General features: G+C 38.6%; 1 protein-coding gene across 1 annotated transcript in view; it reads left to right on the forward strand.

Annotated features, from left to right (window-relative positions):
- ENPP3 (ectonucleotide pyrophosphatase/phosphodiesterase 3) overlaps positions 1 to 12,343 on the forward strand; it is a 178,948-nt gene that overhangs the window by 40,412 nt on the left and 126,193 nt on the right. The window contains exons 4-8 of the mRNA XM_056563313.1: positions 2,218 to 2,343; positions 6,413 to 6,473; positions 8,728 to 8,825; positions 10,546 to 10,625; positions 11,899 to 12,018. Coding sequence (XP_056419288.1) covers positions 2,218 to 2,343; positions 6,413 to 6,473; positions 8,728 to 8,825; positions 10,546 to 10,625; positions 11,899 to 12,018 — 485 coding nt within the window. The remainder of the gene's footprint in view (positions 1 to 2,217; positions 2,344 to 6,412; positions 6,474 to 8,727; positions 8,826 to 10,545; positions 10,626 to 11,898; positions 12,019 to 12,343) is intronic.

Here is a 12,343-nt window from a genome sequence, read left to right on the forward strand (position 1 = left end):
ATCAACTATCGCAGGTCGCCGTTGGTTGCTATGGCAGCAGGAGGTCAGATGATGACCTTCTGTATGCCTGCTACAGAAGCCTGTGACATCCAGCCATAGGGTATGTTCACACGAGCGGATTTTTTTGCGGGTTTTCTGCTGAATATTTGAAAGTGGGTGGGCTCTTCATGGCTCTTCACGACCCGCAGCCGATTTTCCGTGGTGGAATTTACGCTGTGGAAAATCTGCCGCAGTACCTACTGACTTCATTGGGGCTTGGGGTGGATTTTCCACAGCGTAAATTCCTCCACGGAAAATCTGCTGCGGACAGCCGAGAAGAGCCTGCCCACTTTCAAATACGCAGCAGAAAACCCGTAAAAAAATCCGCTCGTGTGAACGTACCCATAGGCTGGATCACACAGGCTGTAGTGTGTGAAGCTGATCAGGTCATACTGTGCTGCAGTACAAATGTATTGCAGCATAGTATAACCTGTAAAAAGTGAAAAAAAAATTAAATAAATGGTTCTTCAATAAAAGTATAAAGTGTAAAAAAAATAATGAAATAGATGCCCCTTTCCCCATAAAAGCCCTGTATTATCATAAGAAAAAAAACACAAACCATATACATACTAGGTATTGCCACATCCATAAAAAAGTACAATTTGCCAATTTTGGTGCAAATAGCGGAATAACCCCCCCCCCCCAAATGTAGCATGTATCGCAAAAATGATACCAATAAAAAGTACAGCTTGTCCTGCAAAAAATAAGCTCTCACCTCAATGGCCTCGGACGAAAATTAAAAAAGTTACGGATGTCAGAAAATGATAATACAAAAAAGGGGAAAAAAAAGAATTTTGCTCAGAAAAGGAAAAAGAACATAACAAGATCAATAAAATGGATATCACCATAATTGTACCAACCCACAGAATAAATAGAACATCACTTTTTCCGTGCAGTGAACACCATCATTTAGAAAAATGCTACAAATTTTCCAGTTTTTCACAATATTTTGGAGTTTTTCACAAAAAATGCTGCATGTGTCAACAAAAGAGTCATGAAAAAACTATCTCAGAATCCCTCCGCTCAGAAAAAGCATTCTAAAGTTATTACCATTTAAAGAGACACATGTCAAAAAAAATAAAGAGCCTAGTAATTAGGGTAAAAAAAGGGGTCTGTCCTTATGGGGTCAACCATGGTTATCTGTCCTTTCTGATATATAGATTTTAGCCTGCTTTGTTTTAGTATCTTTGTTGGGTTTTAGTATTCTTGTATTGTTCGTTCTGCATATGCTTTGTGTTTCCTAAGTACGTGTTTACACTGTGTGTTTTGCCACTCCTGTTTTGACCCTTGTTTTATCATGGATCTCTTAGAATAGAATCCTGTTCTGAACCTTGTACAAACCTTGTCTGTCTATCTAGGAGTGAGTTAGCCTTGTGTCTATACCCGTGTTTGCTTTTATTTAGGATTTTTATTTCCTCCTAGGCTAGTATCCTAAGGAGCCTATTTGGCCTTAGTATTGTTGTCATGTCCACGATTAGAGTGGGGTGTCCAGTGTGTTTCTTGTTCTGAGTCCAGTGTGAACAGTGCTCTTGAGTTCCTGACCTGTATAGTGTTCTGACATCCCCTACATCTCCTGTTTTTTTCTGCTATATACTTACCCTCATATCTAGTCTTGTTCATATTATTATATCTGCCGTTAATCTTGATCCTGGTTCTTGAACTGTTTGTTAGTATTCTATATCCTGCCTGGTATATCTGTTTGGAGCTTTGTAGTTTAACCGTTATGTCCCTGACTTGTCTCCTGACATTTGTTTTTTTTCACTCTTATGCCCATGCACTTTAGCACAGGAAGGGACCAGTGCCCGGTTGTCATTCACCGCTAGGATGTCTAGGCAACTAGGCAGGGAGAGTGGTCTTAGGGACAGCTTTAGGTCTTACTAACTCCTCTGGTAAGGAGCTAATTTTTCTCTCTTTCCTACTGTTTTATCCATACAATTATCACGAGGTGCGCTCTTGTTTTTTTCTTCTCTGTCTACAGGATTATTTTATAATATAGATACTAAAATGAATAATAAAAAAAACATCACCCATATTCTGGAAAAATATAAAAACTTGATTTAATCAATAGGTCATTTTCTGATGACACATTCCCTTTAAAAAGTTCACTAGTCACTGACATTGCTGCCCGCTGCCTTTTACTGTTTTCTATGGCTTATCAGTTGTTTTTCTGCATTACAGAGGAAGAATGGACCTGTAGCAGAGTTCGTTGTGGAGAGGAGCGGATTTCTAGCAGCCATTGCTCATGCTCAGATGACTGTGTGACAAAAGGAGATTGTTGCACAAACTATCAAGTAGTTTGCAAAGGTAAGATATATGTATAATACATGGCCAAAACAACCATATAAACATCGCGCTTTAAAACATAAAAATAACCGAGCCCTAGGTAAATTAGTACTGTACTATGATGTCTAAATGTGGGCTTGCCTTAGCGGTCCAATCAAAACCACCACAATGAAATCAGAGAGGATGGCGGGAGGGCCCTTACCTGCCTCCTTGCTGTCCGATTGATACTCCTATGCTTCAGAAGGCTATGGCAGTCTGGGGCAATGGAGAACCTATAACACTGATCAAAGCTATAGCACAGCATTGAACAGTGTATGCAATCTAAGGATTGCATGTAGAAGTCTCCTATGGTAACAAAAAAAAGTGTAAAAAAAAAATAAAATAAAATAAACATAAAAATATCCAGCATTGATGCATGCCTTAATGTCTAAAGTATTAAAATATAATGTTAATTGATATGCACTGTTAATGACGTAAACATTGAAATATACCAAAGTCTAGAAATGTGTATTTTTGGTCATTTCATATACCAGAAAAAAATCAATAAAATGTGATCAAAAGATCCCATCAAAACAAAAATGGTACCACTAAAAAATAAAGGTCATGGCACAAAAAATTAACCCTCTTTTATCCCTCTATTCATAAAATAAAAAATAAAAGAGGACAACTTTATGCATACTCATTTTCCTACAAAAAAATTATAATTTTTTTTTAATGTAGTATAATAAAACAAAACCTATGCACATATTAAAGGGGAATTCCAGATTTGACCATGCTACAGGGGCATCAAAGTTAGTGTAGTTCATAATATAGTGTCTGTACCTGTGTTTTGATGGTGGTCTCGCAATTCTTATGTGATCTTTGCACCGGTGTTTATTTTAACAGCATAAAAAATGAGTGTTGTCTCAGGTTGCAGTGCAGCCCAAGACATTACATCATTGTCAGGTTTTCAGAGGAGGCTGTCTGCTTCAATGGTAGAGTGGAAAGAGATCATTCTGCAGGGAATTGTAGTTTTGCAAAAGCTGAAGGCTCCCTGGTTAGAAAACACTGGCCTATTGTTCACAGCACAGCATGGAAGGCAGCACACCTGTGCTTTAATGGGTCGGGTGGCTGATGTGTGGGAGGGAGAAAAGTGACCTAACACTCACAAATAAGGAATCCTGGGACTTGTAGTTTAAGGGACAGAAAATTTCACAAAAAGAAGCGTTATAGTGGAATCACAACATAGCCCTTTAGCTCCAAGGCAAGCACATATCCTTCCTAAGCATGCCCATTGCTTTGTAGCAGGTAAGTACTAAAACCATTTTTATAGTGGATAACTCCTTTAATCGTATGGACCTACAAAATAAAGATAATGGCCCTGATTCACTATTGTAAACGAGAGTTGTTTTTCCAGAAATTCTGTCTGTGACAGAATATGCGCCAAAATTGAAAACAAAACCTGACATTTTACTGAGAAAACCCGAAAAAGGGGCATGGCTGACGAAAGGGGGGCGTGTCCCTGACATTTTCACAAAAACCCGACATATTTACTTCTAAGGTTTCCACATAAAATGTAGTGGATTTGAGCTGAGTAAAACCCGACAGATCAGAGCATGTGTAAAAAAAGCAAAATGTAGGGAAAAGTGCAAAATATAGGGAAATCGTAGTAAAAGACATGGAAAAAAAACTGTAGGGAATTAAAAGCCACAATGAAAACTACACGTCACTCTTAGTAAATCAGGGCCAATGTGTCATTTTTACTAAAAAGTGCACTGCACCCATAAATAATATTTTTTTGTTTAACCTTTAGATTTGGGGGTAAAATGAGTGATGTCATTGCAAAGAACAATTGGTGATGCAAAAAAACAAGCCCTCACATGGGTCTGCAGGTGGAAAATTGAAAGCGTTATAAATATTAGAAAGCGGGAAGGAAAAAGCAAAGATGAAAAATCTCTGCATCTTTAAGGTGTTAGAAGCTAGATGCCCCCAACCCATAATGTACAACATTTTTTATTAATTACTAAATATAAATTATATTACAATCAGAAAATAGAAACAGATTAGAAAAATAAAATTTGACATTTTTCAGTATCAAGCTCTTATCATAAAAACTAAATCTAGGCCATACATTCACTTTAAATGGGCACTGTCAGATCCGAAAACTTTTTATATGTTGTACATCTTGGCAAAACATTAACCTTTCTAATATACTTCATAAGAAAATTTTGAAATTATGGCTTATAAAATCATGGCTTTGTCCATGCCCAAGCACAGGCATCGACAAAGTCCAGTAGGTGAGGGTGGGCTAGTTTTCTCCTGTCTGAAAGTACTCCTCTGTGCTCTCTCCTGTCTTATAGAAGTTGTGGTGTCGGGGTGTGAGGTGCAGGGTAGATGCAGGGAAGATGTTATGGCGCAAGGGGCAGATGGTATTAACTTCTTCTTGTTGTGACACCAGTGCGTGGTTTAGACTTAAACACCGGAAGGTAAAACCACTGATCCTGGGTTAGGCAGGGACAATGAAGACACCAACGCCAGATCAAGGAAAATGGCAGCCTTACTGAGGCAAGACAGGTAATATATTTTTTGCAGTACAGCCAAATATACCAGGACACAGGGGTACCTCGCAGGCTTGCTGGGACTTGAAGTAGTTAGACTGACTTTAGTGAAGGCCACAGTGACTACAGCTGGACTTGACTGTATAGAGATGGTGACTGATAGTAAGATGACTTGACTTACTGATGACAGACTTGCAGGACTTTAGGTTTGAAGCCTCCAATGCTCTGGACACAGACACTGGAACAACTTGACTGCACTTGACCTCAGCAGAAGAGAGTGATTGCTGCTCCTCCCCTTGTTATATAGGGGGGGGGGGCTGTGCAAGGAGCCCATAGGTCACTTGGGTGGTCACCTGGTCAGTGGAGCCCTCTGGGTAGCAATCATGTGGTACAAACATTAAAGCAACAGTCCATTAAATGAGGCAAACCTATATACATAATGGAAGTATGCTGCATGCGAGCCCTGGAGACATGCAGGTACTCTGCCTGACAGGGCAGGAAGACTGTACGGGGCCACATCATCCCGTACAGGGACATCACATACTCCTCTGTGCTCTCTCCTGTCTGATAGTACTCCTCTGTGCTCTCTCCTGTCTGATAGTACTCCTCTGCGCTCTCTTTTGTCTGATAGTACTCCTATGTGCTCTCTTCTGTCTGATAGTACTCCTCTGTGCTCTCTCCTGTCTGATAGGACTCCTCTGTGCTCTCTCCTGTCTGATAGCACTCCTCTGTGCTCTCTCCTGTCTGATAGGACTCCTCTGTGCTCTCTTCTGTCTGATAGCACTCCTCTGTGCTCTCTCTTGTCTGATAGTACTCTTCTGTGCTCTCTCCTGTCTGATAGTACTCCTCTGTGCTCTCTCCTGTCTGATAGTACTCCTTTGTGCTCTCTCCTATCTGATAGTACTCCTCTGTGCTCTCTCCTGTCTGATAGTACTCCTCTGTGCTCTCTCCTGTCTGATAGTACTCCTCTGTGCTCTCTCTTGCCTGATAGGACTCCTCCTAGTTCCCTCCTGTCTAATAGTACTAGCCCACCCTCACTTACATGACAAAACCATGATTTCTGTAAAAAGGAATCAACATTTTTTAATGAAGTATGTTAGAAAGGTTAATGTTTTGCCAAGATGTACAACGTATAAAAAGTGTTTGAATCGGACAGTGCCCATAAGGTGTCTAGCGAGGATATTTGCCGAATCAGAACATTAGTCACTACCCCATCTCTTTAACCCCTTAAAGACCACAGGTTTTTCCATTTTTGCACTTTCCTTTTTTCTTCATCACCTTCTAAAAATCATAACACTTTGTTTTGCACCTACAGACTCATATGAGGGCTTATTTTTGCACCACCAATTGTACTTTATAATGACATCAATAGTTTTAATCACAAAATTGATGCCGAACCTAGAAAAATATATTTTTGAGATTTTTAGAGTTTGTGAAGCATTCAAATGTGGACAAAAGTAAAGTTTATTTTATTCTTAGGGTGATTATGTTATTTTATTTATTTTGCTCCTTTTGGGTTTATTTTTTTATTTTTTTTGTGCACTGGCTTATAGGAGACGCTGCTTGGGCAGAAGGTGAATGTGACAGCAGTACTGTTTCACAGTGCCCTGAAGGGTAAGTGATTTTTAGGAAACAAAGGATTATTGTGATATATAAGGAAGTTAACACGCTAAATTTTTCACATTGTCAGGTGTTTTGTTTGACACATATAACACATTCTCTGGCCATTCAATTTATGCCTAACATCCTTTGTCATCCAAGTGCAGAAATTTATCCTCAAATTATCTTATGTTTTAACACTTTTCAGCTGTAGCGGTTATGTGACCTTTTATATGTCCTCAGTATCAGGGCTGTGGAGTCGGAGTCGGACGAAATTTTGGGTACCTGGAGTCGGAGTCAGCAAACAATACTCTGACTCCTACTAAATTTTCATTGGAATAAAAAAAAAAGCAAGTTTAAATGTCCCAATTCACAATTAATGACTTATCTACTGTAAGAATAAAGACCAATGCATGCAGTGCCTCACGTAACCGCAAAATGAACACGCTAAGTGACCGTGAAGAAGCATGCTTTTCATGTGCTTCACTATATGGCACGCAACGCACAATTAGGAGTAGAAATACTTATACTTTCCATAGTGTTGTGTTCTGCTGTTACAGGGAACCCATGGGTAACCTAGCCTCTCACTGATAAGGGATTAAAGGGGTACTCCCGCGCTAAGACATCTTATCCCCTATCCAAAGGATACCCACTGCCCTATCTTCAGCAGCAGATCAGCACACAAAAAGGAGAAGGCAGCAGCTTCTGCCCAACTACCTCTCTCTGTTAGAAGAGCTTAGAAGAACTTGGTGGAAGAGCTTCTTGGAAGGAAGAGTCGGAGTCGGAAGTACGAAAAACTGTGGAGTCTGAGTCAGAGTTGGAACATTTATCTACTGACTCCACAGCCCTGCTCAGTATTGCAAATGTTGGTTGTCTGTGATGTAGTTTTCTTGGCACAATAGATGATGTAAGCTTAACAAACGTGTAATTCTTGTTTCCATTTTGTTCTTATTTAAACCTGTCTTGTTCTGATTAATTTATATCCCTTATAGTATAAGTTCTCATCTGTGATATAGAAACCTGCTTTTAATGATCCTGCCACCCCTGGCTAAAGCTCATGGGTTAACCACATACTGAGTTATTAATGACTTCATATAGCTAGTTTACCATGTGGAAAATCAACCAGTGCAAAATTACAATATAAAAAGCAAGAAAAATTGCCTCAATACAGAACATTTGCCATACACTAGTAAATGAAAACAGCAGTCACATTTTAAGAATTACAATTTATAATTTTTATTTGTTTTTAGAGCACCATTGATTCCAGGGAACTGTACATATGTTAAACCTTTAAAATATCTTAATTCTTCCAGTACTTATCATCTGATGTATACTACAGAGGAAGTTCTTTTTCTTTTTGAATTTCGTTTCTGTCTGACCACAGTGCTCTCTGCTGACACCTCAGGCATGTCAGACATGTCAGGAACTGTCCAGAGCAGGATAGGTTTGCTATGGAGATTTGTTCCTACTCTGGACAGTTCCGACAGTTATGTGCAGCATACAGCAGCTGATAAGTACTGGAAGGATTAAGATTTTTAAATAGCATTAATTTACAAATCTGTTTAACTTTCTTTATTAAAAAAAAATAAAAATAGTTTTCCGCTGGAGTACCCCTTAAATCTTTTCTTTTTTTGCTATATAGAATATTGTGGCAGTCTGTGCAATGCATTTATTTCTTCATTATCATTAAAAGCAAACAAATGCAATGCAAACCCAGCCTAAATGGAAACATTCAGTTCTGTGGTGTAACATAGACAAACAGACTGTTTCTCTACATTTTACTGGTTTTCTATTTTATTCATTTTTTGTGCTGTATAGTATGGTATAAAAGTTATTGCCATTCTGTACAGCAAAAAACGCATATGCTACAGCTTGGTAAATTTTATATTGTAATTCAATTGAAAATGGATTCTGCTGTATGGCATACAGCAGGATCTGTTTTAAGCATCTGTTTAAGGTATACATGTTTGGCATGTACATCAAATGTAAATATAAACCCAGTGTGAACCTAACCCTAGCCTACACTAGAGCTTCATGATCAGTGAATTTCTACTTTTCTAATAGAAATATGTTGGAAAAACAGTTTAAAACAGTTTTGTATCGTTAAGAACTTCAGTTTGACTTAGTAATTGGCTTTACATTCAAGATTTACTGCCTAAATATAATAAATACACATATTATATAATGCTTGGCCAAAGACTTACAGCTACCTTCTGTTATAATAAATACCGTACTGTCTTACACTAGTATTTATTCTGTATTCTCATAGTTTTGATCTACCACCTGTTATTCTTTTTTCTCTGGATGGATTTCGAGCAGAGTACTTACAGACATGGGGAGATTTAATGCCAACCATAAACAAACTGAGTAAGTTTTTGTTATAGTATTTTGTCTATCAAAATCAGAACAGTATGCTTGTGACCATTGGCTAAATAAATTAGCTTATTTTGCTCTTTTTTAGTATTATAATTCTCATTTCAATTCCTTTAACAAAGTCTTAAAAATACCTGTGGGTACAGATTGGATTGGTTGGTAATGATGTGTGCTCTTTTTTATATAACAAAAAACATTTTTTGTGTAGTTATTTATTGTATTTGGGTGTCATGTCCCATTGTCTTGTTTTCACTTTTGATTGATGTCCCACTCCTGCCTGTTGCTCTTCTGCCACGGTCCTCTATGGCATTGTTCCTGTTTGCTGCTGCACTGGTTTAGGCTTCCTTACCCAGCATCCTATTCAACCTCCTTCCCTTCTGCTGAAACCTCTGGTGCTGCTTCTATTGTGCATCCACACTCCGGGCTTCCTAATGGGAAAATGTGTGTCAAAACAGTTTGCCTCTAACCAATGCCCAGTCAACCAATTCTACTTTAGGGACCCTTCTTACATCATCCAGTCCCTAAGGTCCAGCACTGTGCTAAGATGTTCATCTCTTTGCCTTCTTGTGGGGTGTATAGGTGAAGAACAATTCCTTAGTCTCTGTTCCTTGATGTAATCCAGTGCCTAATCCATAACAACCCAGTAAATCCAACCTTCCTGTAAGCCTTGTTTACACTTAGTCATTCATAGGAGCTCCAGTTACCGGGACAAACAGCTCTTTTCTGTAAAACTAGTCAATGCTGTGCCAAGATGAAGCAGGTCTGCCTTGCAGATGGGATTCAGCAGCCAATGCAGTTATTTCTTTCGCAGTGCACAATGAGATCATGGTGACGTGATTATAGCAGCCATAGCAAAAGCTCTCAATTGTGTGTAACAGTCACATGGTAGACATTCGTTGTTATTGGAATATGATTAATCAAAATATATGATAATGTATCAAATTAGAGTACTGTTTGGGCCAGGAAGAATTTTTCTAGCTTTACACAGTAAAGTCAAGAAAAGTTTATAAAGATTAACAGCTTAAAGGGAATCTTTCATCAGCATCAACCCCACTAACCGTTCCCAGATCCGCCTCTTCATTATGCCGATATTTCTCTTTTGTTCTAATATGCTAATGCTGGAGCTAGGTTCACGGGTGCAGGAGGTAATGGGGTAAATCCCAAGCCACAGGTGCACGGTGATGTCTGGCTTAAATTTTCATAGGAAATTCTTCCTCCCCTGTGCTGATTCTACTGTGCTGCAGAATAGAGCTTCACTGTGCAGCATAATACCTCTCCTCCACGTGTGCAGCCGGCCTCAGGAGACATAAAGTAGAATATGTCTGCTTGTGAGAGAGATTTCACAGTGGAGGGGAGGGGTCTTGATGCAGAGTGGAGCTCCATTCTGCAGTAGAGGAGAATCAGCACAGGGGAGGAAAAGTTTCCTATGAAGATTTAAGCCAGACATCACCATTCTCTCTGAGCTTGGAAATAGCCAACGTCTCCTCCAAGCTCCTGAATAAGCAAATTTGGAAAAAGAGGAATATCGTCGGAACAGAGCCATGGATCTGAGAATGGTAAGCACCATTGTCATCAGTGTCACCCACACTACAAGCCTAAACCAATTAGTTAGTTCAGGTGATACTGATGACAGATTCCCCTTTAATATAGATTTATTAATAAAATACTTTCTTTACAATTTGTTGGCACAGTAAATATTCTCTTCATGTTTTAGAGAAATGTGGAACACATTCAAAGTATATGAGATCTGTGTACCCCACAAAGACTTTTCCAAACCACTACACAATAGTCACAGTAAGTAATCTAAGTTGTTTTATGTTTCACCCAACATATAGGCTATGTATTCCTTTACATCAAAATTTCTTTTCTGAAATGCATCGTAAATAAAATAATGAAACTGTGACTAAAAATATTGTACTGTTTTGTGCAGAGTTCCTATGTACAACTCATATGTAGATCTCTGACTTTTCTGCTGTTGGTAAGTTAGCCAGAAAAGGGGGCATTTTCTATACAGTAAAATTGGTTGCAAAAAACACATATTCTTTAAAAGTAACTCCATGTAGATATTGCATCTCATAGTAGGATGGTCCTTTAAGAAACCATAAGCAATGAATCTTATATCAACCAGCCCAGGTTGCTTATTGACTGATGGTTTGTCTTAGCATAACATTAGATAAGTAAAAAGGGGAACTAGTTGTCATTTAAGGGTACATAGCTGCCTGACAGTCCTGGTTGGAAGTGCAAGTGAATCATCATGATGTAAATGAGGTGCTGTAGAGTTGCACTACTGCTTGTTGAAGTCTGACAAGAATATCAGTACAGTATGTTTAGTATAGTTATTTGAGCATGCATGTATTGTATCCTTGTGTCATGTTATTAGTATATGATAACACAAATTGGCCCTCATTTACTAAGAGTGGAGTGTAGGTTTCTTTGTAGGTTTTAATTCCCTACAATTTATTTTCCACGGTATTTACTAAGGTTTCCCTACATTTTCCACTTTCCCTACACTTTGCTTCTTTTACACATGCTCTGATCTGTGGGGTGTTCCTCAGCTCAAATCCACCACACTTTATGTGGAAACCTTAGTAAATGTGTTGGGTTTTTGTGAAAATGTCATGAACACGCCCGTTTTCGGAGACCACGCCCCCTTTTCAGGTTTTCTTAGCAAAATGGAGAGTCTGGTTTTTTTTTTTCAATTCTGGCGCAAATTCTGGTGCAGACAGAATTTCTGGCACAATGCGACAGAATCTGGCGCAATGGGACAGAATCTGGCATACAACCCGACAAAACATGTCGGGTTTGCAATAGTAAATGAGGGCCATTGTGTACTAGAAGATACATCATCTGTATTATATAGATTATATACCATGGTTCCCAGAGCTAAATTTTTAGACCAATAATATATTTTCCCATATCTCAAGGCCTATTACTGTAGCCAAAATCAACTGAAGATCTACAGTAAGTAGTCTGGATTATGTATACATTTATATGATATATTTATAGCCCCTGTGATATTCTAGTTTGTTCTCATTTGAGAGAAGCTTGACTGTGTACTTCATTACAGGGTCTGTATCCAGAATCCAACGGTATCATTGACAACAATATGTATGATTACAATATGAACATGGCATTCTCTCTTTCTGGACAAGGGAAGTTCAATGCATCATGGTGGCTTGGTCAGCCAGTAGGTATTTAGAATTATTGTATGGCATAGTAGTGCAATCACAGTTACAATATTGTAATAATGACATTTGACATGAACTCTAATAATACACATAATACTATTAAAGGGTTACTCCGTCCCTAGATATGTTATCCCCTAGGGTTTAGCATGTGTGATCTCGGGGGGTTTCTCCTGCTCTGGACAGTTCCTAAAATGGACAGATGTGTCAGCAGAGAGCACTGTGGTCTTGACAGAAAAGAAATCCCAAATAGAAAATAATTTGTTCTGTAGTATATAGCTGCTAATAAGTACTGGAAGGATTATGAAATTTTAATAGAAATAACTT

Source organism: Hyla sarda, chromosome 3 (assembly GCF_029499605.1).
Source record: "Hyla sarda isolate aHylSar1 chromosome 3, aHylSar1.hap1, whole genome shotgun sequence".
Classification (NCBI taxonomy): Eukaryota; Metazoa; Chordata; class Amphibia; order Anura; family Hylidae; genus Hyla; species Hyla sarda.